We start from the raw sequence: 19,995 nt of genomic DNA, 5'->3' as shown, positions 1-19,995 counted from the left end.
CAAAAGCACGTCAAAGTACAAGTAGATAAATAGGTACCACTCTGGCGGGAAGGTAAATGGTGTTTCCATGCACTGCTCTGGTTCACCAGAAGTGGCTTATTCATGCTGGCCACATGACCCAGAAGCTGTACGTCGGCTCCCTCGGCCAATAAAGTGAGATGAGCGCCGCAACCCCAGAATCAGTCACGACTGGACCTAATGGTCAGGGGTCCCTTTACCTTACCTTTAACTCTAGATCAGTTATGAATAAGTTAAAAAGCCGAGGTCCCAATACCTATCCTGGGGGGCTTCTGATTTCTTCATCTTTCCATTCAGAGAACTGTGAGTTCTGTGAGCAGAGCCTGGGAATGACTAAACGAATTCTCAGCCAGTGATATATCTTATAAAACTAATTCCCAGAGTTATTTGGAGGACATTATGACAATTAAGTGGCATAAAACAGATCTAAGTTAGTAGTGTGGAGCATAGCAAGTGCTAGGTAAGAAGAGAAAACTCATCTTTTGGTTCCCACATCACAAGCCTTGGAACTCAACATTCAATGAGCAAGTTCTCGATAGCCTATTCTTGCAGAAGAAGTGCCTGGGACACTAGAGCTTTATAATCCAGCCAAGTGGGCCCCATGGAGCTGATTGACCAGATGTAAGAGAGAGTAATGCAGAATGGTCAAAGTAAATTTAAGAGAACATGGAGTAGAGTTAGCAAAATCAAAGACAAAGATATAACTAAACATGGTTTAGCACAGTGGTTCCCAATTAGCTAATTACTGAGGACCCCCTATTTTTCAAAAGCCAAGTGATGCACCCCGTGGTTCAGGAATTCTGGAAACAACCAAAGATTGAAGCCGTGCAACATCATCATTATAAAGTTCCTATGGACTCGCTCTCTATGTCTGCACCTTAAATTCTACCTACCCCAGCTAGCGGACCACATTATGTTTTTATTCTAAGATTTCAAATTCAGTAAGGACATTAACACTGCACTCCTGGTATCACAGGGAATATTTATTATTTTTATAAACTAAGTTTGCCAGTTCATTTTTTAAAAAATGCACAGCTAGAGAACATGATTAAAAGGTAAAGGTAAAGGTACCCCTGCCCGTACGGGCCAGTCTTGACAGACTCTGGGGTTGTGCGCCCATCTCACTTAAGAGGCCAGGGGCCAGCGCTGTCCGGAGACACTTCCGGGTCACGTGGCCAGCGTGACATCGCTGCTCTGGCGAGCCAGAGCCGCACACGGAAACGCCGTTTACCTTCCCGCTGGTAAGCGGTCCCTATTTATCTACTTGCACCCGGAGGTGCTTTCGAACTGCTAGGTTGGCAGGCGCTGGGACCGAGCAGCGGGAGCGCATCCCGCCGCAGGGATTCGAACCGCCGACCTTTCGATCGGCAAGTCCTAGGCGCTGAGGCTTTAACCCACAGCGCCACCTGCGTCCCTAAAGAACATGATTACCATTTTTCAATTCTGTTTTTTAACACTAACCACATTTTAAAACATGAGTAGGTAAATGATGGGTCATGTGAAATCTTTAAGGTAGCTTTCTGCAGTCCAAAGGAAGTTTTCTAGAGAACCCTATAATCACACCTCTTATTTAAAGGAAATCTGATGGTAATATATGTAAATGTTTCAGAGAAAGGAGATCTGATTTAAGTAAGGCCAATTACACCTGAACATAGCATGCCAATTTCTGAAGTCCTCCAAGTGTTTCATCTTACAAAGCCATGAACGAAGCTTTTAAATCTGCAGGGTACCATCCAAATTGGCAAAAAAAGTTCAGGTTCCATTCAGTTGTAGCAGAGGTATGTGCAGGACTGGGTGAATTCTGCAATTCTATACAACTGCATGGGGCCCAAAGGTTAGGGCAGGGCTCCAGGCCTCAGAGATTTATTGTTCCTCCATATGACTAGCAGAAGACAAAGAAATATTTTTAAAAAGGGGGGGGGAATTTACTTAACCTGCATAATTAATAGAGGTCACAGAATTCAGCTTTTTCTGATGCAGAATTTAGGTTATGCTGGTACTCTTTTAAAGGGGAAAGTATACAAAGGCCAGCATGTATGTACATCTTATTTATCCAGCTTTGGCACAATGAAATTGAACCACAATTAGGAATAACAAAAATATTAACAGAAATACAACATCTGGAACTTGTTCTTCCAAAAGATAAAGTTATGGTAGTCCAAAGAACTCCATAAATTTCACTTAGCTTGTCTTACCGATTATGGTTTCCACACAGATTCATACTGAACTCAAGTTTCTTCCAAATTTTCCATTTCTTAAAAAAGTCCATCTCACAGATTCAGTTTAAACATTCTGTCAACTATTTGTTGCAGGGTTTTTTGAAAACAAAAACCCAAAACAATTATAGTCACTATTCAGGTTACATCACAAATAAATGCCAGCACCAAACAGCTGTCTTGCTTTGTTTTATTTTGTTTTGTTTTTAAAAGACACCAGCTGGATTCCATTAGAATTCACTATGGAATGAACCAAATGTTATTGTACTGACACGATAAAAAAACCAGCTGCCCTGTTCTCCACATCTGCCATCCAACCTTCTTCTGCCAAACCATCCAATGACACCACAATTGAGTTCAGGCTGAGGCTGCTCAGAGTCCTATGTGGCTCCTGGTTCCAATTCAGCAGGTTGTGCTGCCATCGCTTTCAAGCGAAAATTCACATCTTCTTCATCTTTTTCTTGCTGCGTTGGTTAAAGACCGGTGATGATCCCATCAGGCTGTCAGGGGAAGGAGAAGCATAGCTGCTTTCAGAACCGTCTGGGCTCTGCGGCATGCCAGCTTCACTCATGCCTGACATGGGCTCCTCAAACACGTCGCTGCCCAGGACCCCATGGTGCCCATGGACGTGGCCTTCCTCACTCTCTTGTGGCTCTATTTTCACCGGAAGGTTCCAGAGAGGGGAAGTGTTCACTTCGCCACCTAAAAGGCAGTTGGGGGCGGGGTAGAGAAAGAAAGAGACTTTACTCATCAGATGAGCAAAAGATACAAAACATAGATATGATGAAAACAAGAGACCAGGTAGACTAGCTAGTCTGCATAAATAACATGTTAAGGAATAGGGAGTTGGCATATAAAAACTGCTGACACTTTACTCATGAAGTCTTATTTTTATATCATGATTAGGCCACGTGTGGTTGGACTGCAAATCCCATCTTCCATTGGCCATGCTGGCTGAGGCTGGTGGGAGTTGAAGCCCCACAACCTCTGGAGGGTCATCGGTTCCCCAGGCCTAGTATATATGGAAGGTTTCAGAAGTTTTGGTGAATTCTGAGGAGAAAGTGAACTAAGTAAAGAGAAGAGTGAACTGTGCTGAACCAATGTACTCAATGGAGACTGGGCTGCAAATCCTGGAGACAAGGAAACGTCCAACAACAAAGGACAACGTGTTAAAAAGCCATTTTATCATCCTAAGACAGTGTAGCTTTAATGTGCTCGGCAACAGTACCCACTGGATGCCTGGTGGGACACTCTTCAGCAACTTGGTGAACAGCCTACAGAGCTTGTCAGGGAAAGAGCAGAATAATGGCATTTTTCATTGATAAGCAACAATCCACCATCAGAGAATCACAAGGCATTTTGTATACTTATAGAATGTTAGCCTCTTCCCTCAAGCAGTAAAGCACTAACGTTGAACTTTTCAGTGGAATCATTTGCATCCCCAAATGACTTAGGGATCCCTCGCTACATTTCACATTTCAGAGGCCATACACAAGAGCAATGAGCCCCAGCAGAACAAACAGACTTGTGTTTTCAAAGCCCAGTTAAAACAGAGTGGGATATCTAGACTCCTTTAGCTACATATGCAGCTAAGATTAAAGTTAATAGGAGAAAAGACATGAAATGTTTTGAGGGGGTTTAATTGGGTTTCTTAATTGCATGGCACAATGGATTCACACCAATGAAATTAAGTAGGCTTTACAACCATCAAAGATGAAAAATTATAAAGACTATTGCCCTTTGTTTGCTTAGCCTTTAGAATGGATTAACATTCCATTTTCAAACTTTATTTTAACTACTGCTAGGAACTTTACTAAATTTTATTGCAAATCTGAAGGCAGAAGGGTAGGGTCCAGTTCATCACCAACAGTTCCCTTGATTGTAGCAACATTTCCCCCCTAGCTTTATTCACCACTTTTTAAAAATCAAGAGGCTCAATAGACAACCAAAAATGTGAAAAATGATGGAACTTCTAAACTAATATCCAAGTATCTCCCTTCTACTAGCACTATTACAAAGGCACTGCCTTCAAATGAGCCACACTTTGTAGCATTTTCCATTTCAAAACAAAGATCAACACAGCACTTAAAAGCATCTTGGTTTCCTCTTTTATGAGTCAAGGATCTACCACGCAAAGGAACTATGTACCTGAGGTCTGCGGAGACACTTCTGCTTCCAGGTTAGCTGAGAAGCGCTCACTCTGAGCTCCAAGCACTCCCACAGGCAAAGACTGGTCCCCAGATGCCAAATCCCCCTCCAGCTCCTCACTCATGGGAAACGTGATGTCACTAACTGGCTCCTCTTTGATCTTCACGGGTTTCATGTCTTCTGCTGCCTTCTCAGGGTTCACAAGCTTCTCATACTCTTCAGAAAGTTGCTTGCTTACCTGTTGGTAACCACATGGCAGAGATAAGAAGGTGTGGTTTGTGACAGAGGGGCTTGGCATCCATCTCCTTCATGACCAGCTCATCCCTACCAAGGCAAGTTGTCTATGATGGAAGATGGAGCCTGGGCTGGGCTATGGTGAAGGCCGCATCTTTCTCCCAGCATGGGCTTGCCTCCATCTACGCTTCTGCCTGACTGGCTTGGATTGTGCAGAGTGGGGAGGCGTGCTTGGCTGCATCTACACTATACATTCCAAGCAGGCTCATGCCTCATGCCACTTTTAACAGTCATAACTTCCCTCAAAAAATCCACAGAACTGTGGTTTGTTAAGGGTGCCGAGTTGCTCGGAGACCCCTATTCCTGTCTGAGACCTAAAATACCCAGGCTTCCCTGGGGAAAAGGATTGACTGTTAAACTATTCTGAAAATTGTTGCCCTGTGAGTAGGTCTCTGAAGAACATTCAGCCCCTTAAAAACAATCAGATCCCAAAATTCTTTGAGGAATACCCTTGCAGGAATCACATCTGAGAGGCAAGGCAAATGTCTTAAGTCTGTGTCCCAGCATTATCTCAGTAGAAAAGAACATGTGAAGAATAGCCATCTTCCACTCTGGTGGCGCTGTGGTCTAAACCACTGAGGCTCTTGGGCTTGCTGATAGGAAGGTCAATGGTTCGAATCGCCATGAGGGAGTGAGCTTCCATTGCTCTGTCCCAGCTCCTGCTAACCTAGCAGTTCGAAAGCATACCAGTACAAGTAGATAAATAGGTACCGCTGCGGTGGGAAGGTAAACGGTGTTTCTGTGCATTCTGGTTTCTGTCACAGTGTTCCATTACCCCAGAAGCAGTTTAGTCATGCTGGCCACATGACCCGGAAAGCTGTCTGTGGACAAACACCGGCTCCCTTGACCTGAAAGTGAGATGAGCGCCGCAACCCCATTGTCACCTTTGACTGGACTTAACCGTCCAGGGGTCCTTTACCTTTACCATTTACCAGTAATATAATAACACCAAGGTCACACCAGAGGTTCACTGGTGCTGACTGGAATGGTACGTAGCTCCAAAACTGTGACCTTGAGGTTCTTACAGTGAGGAAGGAGCCTTGGCCCTGTATACTTGAAGGAGCGTCTCTACCTCCATCATCCAGCCCAGACACCAAGGTCCAGCTCTGAGGACCTTCTGGAGGTTTCCTCACTGTGAGACGTGATGCTACAGGGAACCAGGCAGAGGGCTTACTCGGTAATGGTGCCCGCCCCTTGGAACGCCCTCCCATCAGATGTCAAACAGATAAACTATTTGACTTTTAGAAGACATCTGAAGGCAGCCCTGTATAGGGAAGTTTTTAATGGTTGAGGTTGTTTGTATTTTTAATATTTTGTTGGGAGCCAATCAGCGTGGCTGGGGCAACCCAGCCAGATGGGCAGCATATAAATAATAAAATTATTATTATTATTATTATTATTATTATTATTATTATTATTATCAATATTGCCATGGCTCCTGTAACCCTGGAGAATTATAAGAAGCAGCTTTCAAGCAGCTGTTATTTTCACTCTCCCATTGGCTTCATAAATCTACACCTCTTTAGGAGAACTCCAGGAATCTCTGCAAACAGATATATTGCAATCTGCAGGAACATACCCATTTGAGATAAAGCAATGGGAAGCCCCTCCAGGCTAGACATTTTCCCCAACAGAGAGCAATTCTTGCAGGTGTGCAGTGCAATCTATCCCCCAAGCTCCCGGAGCAATGAACAACTTCGCCTTTATCGATAGAGAAAACACATTCACGATTTCCCTGTACTATGAGAACCATGGGAATTAGCTCTCTTGCCTTGCTGTGAGCATACTGCTTCCTTCTCTTCTCACCTGCAGCATATAGCTATGATAATCCTTGATCCGGTGTTGCCAGAACTTCTGCAGAGAGAGCACACTGCCAATGCCCACTTCGTGGAAGACCTGCTCCATGACATCCGGGAAAGGGCTCTGCCCAAGCCGGGCTTCTCGGTCCACAGCAAAGCGCAGGAGCTTAGTGAACTTCAGGCAGTATTCGTGGGCGATGTCTGTTAAGGTTTCCAAGACACTCTCGTTGGCACACTCGAAGCCCGCGTGGGCCAAAATGGTGGCAATGGACTGGTAGAGAAGCTGGCGGCAAGAGGTCCAACTCAGCTCCATCACTGGCTCTCCTTTGCCTCTGAAAGCAGACAAGGCAGCACCCAAAAGACTTGGTGAAAATGGGGCTCTTCTGGCTAGCGTCGCCTGGGACAAAAATTTCAAGCATGCTTAAAGTTCTAGCTAGCTGGCATAAGACAAAGGAAACTTTACTCCCCTGAGAAAAATGGTTCGGTGCTACTTCAAAGTTAGATTCTTTGAAGTAAATATATATATATATATATATATATATATATATATATCAAAGAGAACACGACAGCAAATTTCTCACGAGTTCAAAGTAAAGTGTTTGCTTTGAGGTACGATATGTAACTCCTGCAACATTACCTCACGGCAACACATTCATATTAATTACAGTGAGGTTCAAAACACCCTACTTTTTAAGGGGGTCTACACAGCTTAAGAATCTAGAGCTGAATTCTTTATGACATTTTAATCCATGGATGACTAAATGTTTTGGGGGCAAGGGCTGCATTCACCCATGAGCTGTTTGACAGGAGTGCCACAGCCACCCCACACTCTTACATGCAATCACACACCCACAGACAACACGCACCAAGCACACACAGGATACAGAGAAACACACACACACACAAAAACAAGCCACCATGAAAACACACCCAGTTCATCAAGTGATCAATTTTATGACTAGAGATGGGATGATCTGCATCCCCAGTAGAGTTTGAACAGTGTCTGCTTATTATTATTATTATTATTATTATTATTATTATTATTATTATCATTATCATTATCATTATTATTTGCAACTGCTACCCAAAATCACAGTGGTCTTGGGAAGCCAGAAACAAATGCTGTTAGAAGGCCAGTTGGTCCCCCCAACTTAATCCAAAGTATTTCTAGACCAAACCCATTTTAGACTTTCAGCTCTAGTATCTTAACTATTTACTTATTTTTTCTATTTATAGAAGTATTTCTATACTGCTATATCATAAAACAGCAGTGCAATGCAAAGCAGTAAAGCCTTAAACACCATCAAAACAATACATGCAATCCTTAAAGTGGCTGGTTCATCCATTTAAACACCAGCAAAGGCCAGTCGGGATTTTTTCTAAAAAATCTTCAAAGAGACGTCTGAAAGTCAGAAGTGAGGATACCTGCCAAATCTCTGCAGGAAGACTGAACCACAGCATGGAACCGGCAACACTAAATACCTGGCTTCTAGTGGAGACCAGCTGGACCTCTGTAACACATGGGACAACTAACAGCACTCCTCTGGATGATCTCAGCGATCGAGCTGGGATGTAAGGGGTCATGTGGTCCTTAAGGTATCCTGGACCCAAGTTGCTCAGAGCTTTGTATATCAACACAATAACCTTCAATCTGGCCCAGTATTTATGTATTCCTCCATGTTTCCACACTAGTGTTGCTAATGATTATGACGCCAGGTCCGGATTTTTTGACATTTATGGCATGGCCGAGGAAGCCTTCCTGCCTGGCTGAAGTCAGGTACGGACTATTACCTACTCAAGTATTTTTTAAAAAATTCTGTACCATGCAAACTCATGATCTGAAATGAGTTGGGCATCATCCAGGTCTGGCACTAACACATGACATACTGGGGTTCATGGCAGGGCCTACCCATTATGGGGGACAGGAAGTGTGCTGATGGGAGCTGCATTCCATGCTCCTGAAATAGCCAATTTCAAAAAACAATGGGGCTGGGTAATTGGGCACACAGCCCATAATTCCAGATCAGGCCTGCCACCACGCCAACCCTCCAGTTCTTACTACAGGACACAGTATCTGCAGCAAGGGCTTGGGGAAGATGGTATATGATTGGCATGGACTGGATCCCCCTTGTTCTGCCAAGTGAACTGTACCATCCCACATCAGTATATTGGGGGAGTGCTGTAGCTCAGTGGTAGAGCATCTCCTTTACATGCAGAAGGTCCAAAGTTCAATCCCCGGCATCTCCAGGTAAGGCTGGCAAAGAATCCTGCCCGAGACCCTGGAGAGCCACTGCAAAGTCTGGGTAGACCAGGGGGCTCCTAAACTGTGGTCCATGGACCACCAGTGGTCCGTGAGCTTCATTCAGGTGGTCTGCAACATGTCCATATTCATATTTTTATAGTACAATGGTACCTCGGGTCACATCTGCTTCAGGTTACAGACTCTGCTAACCCAGAAATAATACCTCGGGTTAAGAACTTTGCTTCAGGATGAGAACAGAAATCGCGCTCCGGCGGCACGGCGGCAGCAGCAGGCCCCATTAGCTAAAGTGGTGCTTCAGGTTAAGAACAGTTTCAGGTTAAGAACGTACCTCTGGAACGAATTAAGTACTTAACCCGAGGTACCACTGTATAGCTGTTGCTTCTCTTATTTCATACACTGTATTTTATGGTTTTGCCATTTGAATTCCATGTAAAGCATGTGCTCTATCGCTGATCAAGTTTTGGCTGGCTGGGGACATTACTGGATAATGGAATTCCGCCATCTTCTCATTCTCATCTGGTTCTAAGATGTATAGACTACCCCCCTCAATAGAGTACAGTGACAAATCTGCCAAGCCTTATAAATCAGAGTTCAGGTTAATGAAGTTTCAGGCATCATAAACTGGGTCATTTTCTGTTTCGATCGCTGAACATGAAAGGCAGGCTATCTGTCAAATGCCCCCAGCTGAAGTGATGAGAAGCGTTATTTAACATGAGGCAAGGCCTTCCCTTTTCTAAGTAGAGAGATCCTGTGGCCCATTTCCTGTTTAACCAGCATGTCAAGGTAAAAGAATATGGTGCATCTGGAAGCGATGGAGGTTCACGCACATAAAATAATGGGCTGAAGTGATAGGCCTTTCCAAAGATGAGCAGAATGCTCAACTTTAGAAGGCAAAGGTTGCCTTCTTGCGATTGCTTCAATTTTATGAAACATTACACTGCTGAGCTGCATTTTCTAACCAGTGAATTACTGCAGAATTCTGTTATATGACCAAAGTGTCCTTCCAGGTAAAATAAAAGGTGGATGTTTGTGGATTTAAAGCAAGATTGAATTAGTTACTGATCCTGGTGGTGACGGGTGACCTCCAAAGATTCAAAAAGATGGGGAGCTTTTTCCTTATTTCCCTTTTCTGATGTTGGCTCAGCTGTGCCAAATTCCCTCCTAATAACGCCTGTATTCTTCTCTGCATTGTGCCTCCCTTCCTTGGCCTGCCAGTGTAAAACAGCAGCAGTTGTCAGCTGGACCTTAACCATCAGCACTAGTGTAAAATTGACAGCCCCTATGAGCAAGTGGTCAACAAGCCTTGCCTTTAGCATTGCCAATTTGCAGCTCCATCACCAGACAGGGATGGTGAAATCTGAAGACAAAGTAGTCGTACTCCTCCTGCCTGTTCCCCCACCTCACCCCCAGACACCCAGCCAACCACCCTTTCCTTCACATGGGGTGTAGCCGTCCTGGAGTCCTGCTTGTTTCTTCATTTAAAGTCATTCATAGGCTGCTACTCCTCCCTAAGGAGCTCAGAGGAGCATACAGTAAAAAAGAAAACACACAGAGGCACTAGAAAACAACAGAACTCATGAGAGTCCAAATAACCATGAGGGTTCCAAAGCCTGATTTCCAAGCAAAAGTTTAACTGCCTTCCTGAACGCTGCATATGCAGATTGCCAAGATGGCCTCAAATAGGGGCGGGTCAGGGCACAGCAGTTCAGGGGCAGGCGGCTATCACGTGCAAAACGGGAGGGGTGGTCACAGGATATAACTAACCACCTCCATATCTGAGGCCCTGAGGCTCTAGGTAGGAATGGAACTCTTGGCAGAAAATCTTAACCCAACCCTTGATTGCCCATACAGAAAATAACTAAGGCTAGATACTTCTGAATAAATGCCCAGGATTATTGTTAATTGTTTAAACCACGATGGGAAAGCTGTCGCGTTCCATATATTTTTTAGCTGCAATTCCCATTACCCATGACCATTGGCATGTGTGCATGATGGGAGCTAGGCTCTGACAACATCTAAAGAGTCACAGATGGCCATTCCTGGTTTAAAATGTGGAAACACCAAGGGCCTATTCCACTAAACAGAGGGCTCACTCAGCAGTTTAAAAGAAAAAAATATTGAGCAGTGTAGAACACAGTAACAAGAAAAAAAAAACCTCACATTTGTGTGGCTCAAAGCCAAAGCTCACATGGCCAACCACCAGCCCCCAAAAGACCCCACATCACACACCTGTAAAAGTCGCTTTCTGGATCGCTGTGCCGCAACTGAAACGGCATCTTGGGAATCTTGCTGTCGAGAGGAAGCAAGTCATCAGGGAGAGGTGGGGAGCCAGGGCAGGTGGGCAAAGGCTCGCTTTCTTCCATCTTGATGCCCTCCGCTTGCTGCTGGCTCTGACTCTGAGCCAGGGCAATGAGGCTGCGCAGCCGTCGGTTGTGCTGCATCAGCTGGATGGTGTGAATAGTGAGGCTGCATGGCTCCGAGGGGATGTCCAGCATGGTGGTGGGCTTGGGCTTGTTGGCAGAAGGCTGGTGCAGCAGGGGATCCTGGACCTCCACAGTGCGGAACTCTCGCTGGAGCAAATCAAAGGAGCTGCGGTTGGCTTGGCTGGACGAGACGGGGATCTCGCCCCAGTAGCGCAGCATCTTGCTTGCTTGTTAGCACGAAAGCTGTTGAGATCACTTAAGGGACTCTCGCCGGAAGAGCAGCTACTCAGCAGGTCCTTTGCAGAAACAGGGTGGGCATTTTAACCTGGTTCGAAAGACAGGAAGAAAAATCCAAAGGTGTGTCATCAAAAGTTCTCCTTCACCATCCAAAAGCTCAACTGAGTAATAATGCAGCCTTCATCAGAAGCTGAGCAACATCTTCTTTAGGAAGTTATATACATACCCTAGAAATATAGAAATTGCTGTGAAAGTGGCCTTACAGAGGATCTATAGATTAGCGCTAGAGGCGGAGTTGGTGGAAAAGGCTGGGATGAGCTCAGGCTCCCCAATACTAGTGTGATATTGTATGAGAACCAAACCATAACTGAAAAAGCCACGACTCTGGTCACATTTAAAACTTCAGCGGGGGGCCCCTCTAATGGGGTGCCTGCTTTTAACATTAAGAAGGTTTTGGGTAAGAAGCCTAAACCCTCTCTACACACTGCTGTTTTAGACACCATGGCTTCCTCCACCCACCTATTTTGATAGTAAAACCATACACTCATTGCTTCATGAGATATGCAAAGTAGACAAGAGAACAAACCATCAAATCTGGTTTGGCCCTGAAACAAAATAGCTGTCAAATGACTGCAGAAATTGGGAAAACGCTCCGGGGGGGGGGCCGGCAGACCCCCAGTACCTCCGAGCGTCTCCCGATAGGCACGTCTCTGGAATGGCCTGTCTCTTCACTCCAAAGTGCCCATCTGAAACACTTCTCTTATGAAAAGTGCACCCAAGTCTTCTGGCATCACGCAGCAAGAAGATAGAGACATCCGTAGATCTAAACTCCGTTTTATTCACAATATATACAGAGTCCATAATCACATCTGTGCCCTCCAAACTCTGGCAGAAAACAGAAAGCAATCAGCAAAAGCAAAAGTACAGTCCAATAACACTCTCAGACAGAAGAGATAAGACAGTCTTCCATTCCCACACTCTTCTCAGACATCTCATGTGATTTATACTAACCAGCATCAGTTACGTAAAATCCTAACATACGCCTGTTAAAAGCATGGGATTGGGGGAAGGGGTGGCAGGCTAAAAGCTTGGAGGTGGGATTTCCCCCCATTGTCCAAAATGCTGAGCTGAGTTTCCCCAAGACACTAAGGTGCTTGCAGGATGGAGAGGAGGAGGGGGGGGGGAAGAGGATTACAGACGCAGCAGCTTCCAAATCTATTGTGCAAATTAAATACTGCAAATCTCTTGTTTCTCAACAGAGTGCAAATTGGATTCAGGTTACACCATCCATGGCTCACAGACTAAAAAAAAGTCTCAAAACAATTGATATGACACATTTCAATTTATTCATGCTCTACGTAAACTATTCAATTCAAGACAGCTCCAAGATTAAGTCCCACAAACAGCTTCTGTTATTTAGGTTAAGGCAGAAAAGAACAGAAGAGGAATTTGATTGTGTGTAAATCATTCCTTGGGTGTAGTTACTGAGTCCCTTTGCCAATTCCCCTTACAGGTTTTTTTTTGCCATACCCTGTGGTTTCCTGGCCAAACACATTGCAAAACGCCTTCCAGCTCAATGCTGTGCACACTTCCCTGCATGTAAGCCCCAATGGAATACAGTAGGACTTACATCTGAATTACAAGGCATAGGATTTCACCGTTATGCTATCATACAGAGGTTGGTATCAAACAGCTCAAACAAGGCAGAAGTAACTTCTAAGGGTTGTCTCAAGATTTGCAAGTAGTTTTTGTGGATAACTGCAGGATTCTATTGATTCAATTCCATCAAAGCAAACTTCAATCTCCTGCATATCCAAATAGGGCTGAGGGAGACTCCTGTCTGAAACCCTGAAAAACCAAAGCCAATACAATACTGAGTTGGCTGGACCAGTAGTCAGACTCGGCATAAGCCAGCTTCCTATGTTCCTAGCTTTAATAAATGCTCACAAGCATCTGCTAGTCAATGCAGCCACTGCTAAAGCCATGCTAAATAGCTGAGAGGACGCTATTTCTATGTTTCATTGGTTTGGAATGTGTGTTTTGCCAATTTTTTTTTTTTTTTTTTGGGGGGGGGGGTTGGATGCATTTTTGAGCATCACTTTCCCCCCCTGTGAAACTGACATTTCATTGTGCTTGATGTAAACAAAATCTGCCCTTTTTCCCTTATCCAAGAGCCTGTATGGAGTCCTTAAGTGGGTTCTCTATTGGTAGGAGAAAATAACAGAAGCCAACCAGAGAATATTGAGAATCAAAGCAACTAGTAAGCCTGATCTTTATTAAACTGTTGCAACAGGGTCCTCACTCACCAGATGCAGGGAAGAGGAACCTAGAACAATGGTGTGCAAGCCCTTATATAGACTTTTGAAAGTGCCAGCCTGTAGCCCAAGACCACCCCCAAAACATCATGCATACATCGCAGAAAGAGGTGGTCCCCAGCAGAAATACATGGGGGGGGGTCTAGAGCAGAATCCTGTCTGGCAGGAAACCTGTTAATGGTCACTGATTGGATTACCTGGGCATCCTAGCCATTCTTTTGTGATGATAAATACTTCATTCCTGAGTCCAGGTCACAGCCTCACCCTATTCATATCTTAAATGTGCCCTTAAGGCAGGATTTGTGAGCACAGAGACAATGGGGATGTTTTCCCATTTCCTCCCTCCTTGTAGAGAAACATTTGGTCAGTTTGGGGAAAGTCAAAATGGTTTCAGGACTGTCTTCCTGTACTGTTTCAGACATGTGGTTTATATATTTATGTACGTGTTTGCCTTGTACATTTAATTTATATATTTGAGACCTTAAACTCTTATAACATGCTCATTGCCATTTCTTAGATTTCCAAATGTGTCCCCAGGCCCCAAAATGGTGGGGACCCCTGGTTTAGATTGTTTGCTTGGGGAACACCAGACAAAAAGAGTAGGTGGGGGCACAGATTCTCCTCACTGACACATTTACATTTGAAAATGTTGCTTCTCATATGTGCTAAAGGCAAGTCGTTTTAAGAACTGCTTCAAATATGAGAGCCGGTAAGTAGGTATCTGCACACTTCAAGTATTCACCGTGTCCCTGTATTGCATAAGTTGTGTCCTCTTTTTGGGACAACTGAACAACACATACTAAAGGAGGCTCAGAGGGAAAGTGGGCTGACTTTCTAGTATAGAGGCAGGCTGCAAGAACGTTGAGGGTTCAAACAAAATGAACAACACGTGCAAAGTGAAGCAACCCTGCCCCGTGGTGGGAGTTACTCCAGGTGAAAAGGAGAGGTCGTTTGAGCGTGCCCAATAAATTTCCACTCAGGTATAGGGTGCACAGGTTTCCTGTACACAGAAAGAGAGAGAGCGAGGCGGACACGGACGGTCGGTCGGTCTTTCAAAGGCAGTCAGGAAAGCCTTCTGCCCCCTTCTCAGTCTCTCGGATGACCACCCTCCAAATCATAGAACTGCAGAGTTGGAAGCGGTCCTAACGGAGGGGCCATCTAGTCTGACCCCAGCTATGCGAGGAAACGGCTTTGACCGGGATGCCCACCACCTAGAGCCCTCCGCAAGAGCAGTAAGGAGCCCTGTTGAATCAAGTCAAAGGCCAGCGGCGAGCTGGATGCCGCCGAGGGTAGTCCACAAGGGTGAAGCGGCGGCGGCGGCGGCGGAGCTCTCTCCCAGCAGCTGGCATCCAGAGGCATATCGCTTCCGACCCTCCATCCTTCTCTCCCCCTCGCTTGTAATAATAAAATTGCCACATGGCTTTCCAGCCTTTAGGTAGCAGAGCGCGCGCGCAGGCACACACGCGAACATGCAAACTCGGGACCCACTTACCCCCGCGGGAGGGCGCGTACAAAGGCCGAGCCCTCGAAGACAGTGACTCCCTTCCCGGAACCAAAGTGCCAGGGCGGTGGTTTCCGCGGGGGGACGGTTTGAGAACCGGACGCGCTAAAATGGCGGATCCCGCGAAGGAGGGCTGCGAAGGAATGGGGGATTTCAAGAAGCCGCCTCTGCCGCCGCCGCCTCCGCCGCCGCCTCAAACTGGGGCAGAAGACCCCAAGAAAGCAGCGGTTGCCAAGCCCCCGCGAGGCCCCGCTCCTCGCCCTTGCCCCCCTCCCGACCTCCCGCAGTACCAGGAGCCTCCGTGGGGAGGGTGCCCTGCCAAGGAAGAGGGGGCCTCGTCCGGCTACAGCCTGGAGGTGGTGAAAGGCGGCTCCGTGCTGGAAAGCGTCCGCTTGGCAGGCCGCAGCTGGCTGCTGGTGGGCCGCGCGCCGGGCTGCGACCTCTCCCTGGCTCACCCGTGTGTGTCCCGCCACCACGCCGTGCTCCAGCGCCGCCCGCCGCCCGCCGGGGATGAGGAGGAGGAGGAGGAGCGAGGCCAGGTCGGGGAGGAAGGGGAAGAGCAGGGCCCCGAGCCCGGGCTCTACGTCTACGACCTAGACAGCGCGCACGGCACCTTCCTCAACAAAGCTCGGATCCCGCCCCGCACCTACTGCCGGGTTCGGGTGGGCCACGTCCTGCGCTTCGGGGGCAGCAGCCGCCTCTTCGTCTTGCAGGTAAGGAGAGGGTAATCGTGATAATTTATAAGAATAATTCATTATTTATACTCCGCCTGGTTTCCCCAGCCACTCTGGGCGGCTTCCATCAAAATATTAAAAATAACAATAAAACATCAAACATGAAAAACTTCCCTAAACAGGGCTGCCTTCAGATGTCTTTAAAAGTCCGATAATTATTTCCTTGGCATCTGATGGGAGGGCATTCCACAAAGCGGGCGCCACTACCAAGAAGGCTCTCTACGCCCACCTGTACCTTTGGGTGCAGGCTGTGGTGTTAGTTTCTGTACTGGCCAAGGGGGTGTCTGCAGTGCAACCCTACACACTTTTACCCAGAAGTCCTGACTGCATTCAGGAAGACTTAGAATCGTAGAGCTGGAAGAGCCCACAAGGGTCATCTAGTCCAACCCCATCTTTTGCCCAACATGGGGCACTTACCCACAACCCTGAGATTAAGAGTCCCATGCTCTACCAACTGAATCTGCCACTGCCTGGACAGCCTTTCATAAGGGAAAGTGAGGGTAGCATGCCAGATTTAAGATGCTGTGAGCACCTTCAAGCAGGGCATCCAACACCTAATTCTGGCCTGTCGTCCTCCTTCTCAAGGGAAAGAATGACTGGTGGAGCACCTTCAGACATGGACAAATAACACACACACTGCCTCAGCTTGCTATGGCAAGCAGAATTATTGAAGGCTGGGTATAACAAGAGAGTTCCCTGATCATCTAACACAGAAAATAGGAGTGTCTCTCTAGATCAAATGTATTTGCTGTTTTGGTTTGTATTTGGAATTGGAGTTGTTTTTAAGATGTATTTCTTGTTTTATCACTTGATGTTTGCCACCCTGGGCTCATTTTGGACAAAAGGCAGGATATAAATTTAATAATTGAACAAGTGACTGCATGTTCAAAGAGCATGGATGAACGACTTGGATGATGGACTCAAGGACATCCTGATCAAATTTGCAGATGACACCAAACTGGGAGGGGTGGCTAACACCCCAGAGGACAGGATCACACTTCAAAACAACCTTGACAGATTAGAGAACTGGGCCAAAACAAACAAGATGAATTTTAACAGGGAGAAATGTAAAGTATTGCACTTGGGCAAAAAAAAATGAGAGGCACAAATACAAGATGGGTGACACCTGGCTGGAGAGCAGTACATGTGAAAAGGATCTAGGAGTCTTGGTTGACCACAAACTTGACATGAGCCAACAGTGTGACGCGGCAGCTAAAAAAGCCAATGCAATTCTGGGCTGCATCAATAGGAGTATAGCATCTAGATCAAGGGAAGTAATAGTGCCACTGTATTCTGCTCTGGTCAGACCTCACCTGGAGTACTGTGTCCAGTTCTGGGCACCACAGTTCAAGAAGGACACTGACAAACTGGAACGTGTCCAGAGGAGGGCAACCAAAATGGTCAAAGGCCTGGAAACGATGCCTTATGAGGAACGGCTAAGGGAGCTGGGCATGTTTAGCCTGAAGAAGAGGAGGTTAAGGGGTGATATGATAGCCATGTTCAAATAAAAGGATGTCACATAGAGGAGGGAGAAAAGTTGTTTTCTGCTGCTCCAGAGAAGCGGACACGGAGCAATGGTTCCAAACTACAAGAAAGAAGATTCCACCTAAACATTAGGAAGAAATTCCTGACAGTAAGAGCTGTCCGACAGTGAATTCCACTGTCGAACAGCTCTTACTGTCAGGAATTTCTTCCTAATGTTTAGGTGGAGTGTGGTGGAGTCTCCTTCTTTGGAGGTCTTTAAGCAGAGGCTTGACAACCATATGTCAGGAGTGCTCTGATGGTGTTTCCTGCTTGGCAGGGGGTTGGACTCGATGGCCCTTGTCGTCTCTTCCAACTCTATGATTCTATGATTCAATGCTGTTCACTGTCTGTTATCCTGTAACAGTTAATGATGCTGAACTGCACTTGCAGATGTCCCAATTCAAAGTGATGCTTTTGACCTTAAATGGCTCAGGACCACAATACCTCAAGGACCACCTCTTCCCATATGAACTGACCCAGACCTGTGATAATTATGGAGGCCCTTCTTTATGTGCCTCCTCCATGAGAGGTCTAGAAGGTGGCAAAATGAGAATGGGCCTTTTGTCTAGGGCTCGTCTTATGTGAAATGCTCTCCCCAGAGAGACTCACATTTTCTAGCTGTTTCACCTTATGGCGTAGAAATGTTCTTGGTTTTTCATTTTAGCGAAGGAAGAGGCTCTGTGTTTCACAGCATCCTATTTAAAGATGAATTAAGAATCTACCTAGCAGCTCATTTATACATATCGCCGAAGAACTGATGCTTTTGAGTTATGGTGCTGGAGGAGACTCTTGAGAGTCCCATGGACTGCAAGAAGATCAAACCTATCCATTCTTAAGGAAATCAGCCCTGAGTGCTCACTGGAAGGACAGATCGTGAAGCTGAGGCTCCAATACTTTGTCCACCTCATGAGAAGAGAAGACTCCCTGGAAAAGACCCTGATGTTGGGAAATGTTGGGAAAGATGGAGGGCACAAGGAGAAGGGGACGACGGAAGATGAGATGGTTGGACAGTGTTCTCAAAGCTACCAGCATGAGTTTGACCAAACTGCGGGAGGCAGTGGAAGACAGGAGTGCCTGGCATGCTCTGGTCCATGGGGTCACGAAGAGTCAGACATGACTAAACGACTAAACAACACCACCATTCTATAATAGTTAAGAAACTTGAACTTTAATCCTAACTACATTTGTTAGAGAGTAAATCCCACTGAACTCAATGGGACTTATTTCTGGTAAATAAACTAAGGTTATAGCTATCATAACTTTTTAACTGGCATTCAGTTTTGTATGTTGTAACTTAATCCGCAGGGCCCAGAGGAGGATCAAGAACCAGAATCAGAGCTGACTGTAACCCAGTTGAAAGAACTCCGTAAGCAGCAGCAGGCCAAGTTAGAGAAGACCATGCTGGGCGATGATTCTGATGAAGATCAAAAGGAAAAGGATGAACATAGAAATGAAAATAGTCGGAGTACTGATTTCACTTGTTCCTGGGGACTGGGTAAGTTACAGTATATTACTGGTAGACTCTTAACACTTACCTATGCTTCATCTTCAACCATTGAAACTTGTGTGGTGTTAGTTCATGGAGCTTGTTTCTGTCTTCTGTTTTCATTGCAATAAAATTATATGTGAATTCCATGTTTACTGAGGACTGGGATTATTTCCTACCAAAAAGGCTGTTCAAAGGCTTTGTACATGTGGCTTTCTTCCACCTGTAGGTATCTGGGCAAGGTTTATCTTGCCACACTCCTAGATCATAAAATGAGGCTGTATTTTATTCTCTTCTATATCTACTCTCATTTATAATTTTATTTGCATTTGTTTTTCAGGGGAAGATGCAGAGGAAGAGGAGGGTGAAGAAAACCCTATCGCCATCGAGTTTCAGGAGGATCAAGAAGCCTTTTATTTGAAAGATCCCAAGAAGGCATTGCAAGGTTTTTTTGACAGAGAAGGTATGTGTGTTACCTGTCATGCTTGTCTACCATGGTAGTGCTGCTTAGCAGAGCCACTCAAGAAGTTAGTGTATATGCATATAATGCACTGCTTTTAGCATAAAAGCCTTCAAATCGGCTATCAACAAAACCATTAAAGCCACAACATATAGAGGAGTGGAAGAGTGGCAAAAATACTGTACTTCAGAAAAAGAAATGAGGGAGTAAGTAATTTCTGGGTGATCCGAAAGGGCAAGCAGGTGGTCCTTTAAATGCCCTCGCCCCAGACCAGCAGTTTAAATTGGTCCCAGAAACAAACGGGGAGCCAATGTAGATAGGCCAGCTGCGGTGTAAAATATTTCAAATGAGAGGCCCCAGTCAGCAGCCTGGCTACAACCTTCTGCAGCAGCTGCAGTTTCCAGGCACTCTTCAAAGGCAGGCTACTCTGAACATGTTGCAGTAGTCTGATTAGAATACAGCTAAGTCATTTGATGGTGACAAGATGTGTATTTTCAAGTAAAGGTCACAGCTGGTTCACAGGTCAAAAGCTGTGCAAAGATGGCCCTGTCCACCACTGCCACCTGACCAACCAAGA

General features: G+C 45.8%; 2 protein-coding genes and 1 long non-coding RNA gene across 8 annotated transcripts in view; 2 read left to right on the top strand and 1 right to left on the bottom strand.

Annotated features, from left to right (window-relative positions):
• The window catches only part of LOC307212277, a 267,552-nt gene that overhangs the window by 224,209 nt on the left and 23,348 nt on the right, over window positions 1-19,995 (top strand). The window lies entirely within an intron of this gene.
• SUPT7L (SPT7 like, STAGA complex subunit gamma) lies at window positions 1,765-15,882 on the bottom strand. Of its 4 annotated transcripts, none has more exons than XM_079969313.1 (5): window positions 15,861-15,882; window positions 10,968-11,486; window positions 6,483-6,807; window positions 4,383-4,620; window positions 1,765-2,936 (listed from the first exon to the last, which is right to left on the bottom strand). In XM_079969313.1, exons 2-5 carry the CDS (start codon window positions 11,378-11,380, stop codon window positions 2,674-2,676), a joined length of 1,239 nt encoding a protein of 412 aa, XP_079825439.1. In that variant the 5' UTR covers window positions 11,381-11,486; window positions 15,861-15,882; the 3' UTR covers window positions 1,765-2,673. The 4 variants fall into 4 exon arrangements, with proteins under 4 accessions (XP_079825439.1, XP_079825436.1, XP_079825437.1 ...); XM_079969310.1 differs by lacking the exon at window positions 15,861-15,882 and adding an exon at window positions 15,670-15,797; XM_079969311.1 differs by lacking the exon at window positions 15,861-15,882 and adding an exon at window positions 15,505-15,633.
• Window positions 15,325-19,995, top strand: part of SLC4A1AP (solute carrier family 4 member 1 adaptor protein) — a gene marked incomplete at its 5' end in the record, with an annotated part of 26,159 nt that continues 21,488 nt past the window's right edge. For all 3 annotated transcript variants that reach the window (XM_079969236.1, XM_079969237.1, XM_079969235.1), the window contains 3 exons: window positions 15,325-15,927; window positions 18,778-18,967; window positions 19,299-19,421. In XM_079969236.1, coding sequence (XP_079825362.1) covers window positions 15,325-15,927; window positions 18,778-18,967; window positions 19,299-19,421 — 916 coding nt within the window. The remainder of the gene's footprint in view (window positions 15,928-18,777; window positions 18,968-19,298; window positions 19,422-19,995) is intronic.

This window comes from Podarcis cretensis (assembly GCF_951804945.1).
Source record: "Podarcis cretensis genome assembly, chromosome: 3".
Classification (NCBI taxonomy): domain Eukaryota; kingdom Metazoa; phylum Chordata; class Lepidosauria; order Squamata; family Lacertidae; genus Podarcis; species Podarcis cretensis.
The sequence above is the reverse complement of the archived record's forward strand: the minus strand, read 5'-3'. Positions and strand labels throughout refer to the sequence as shown.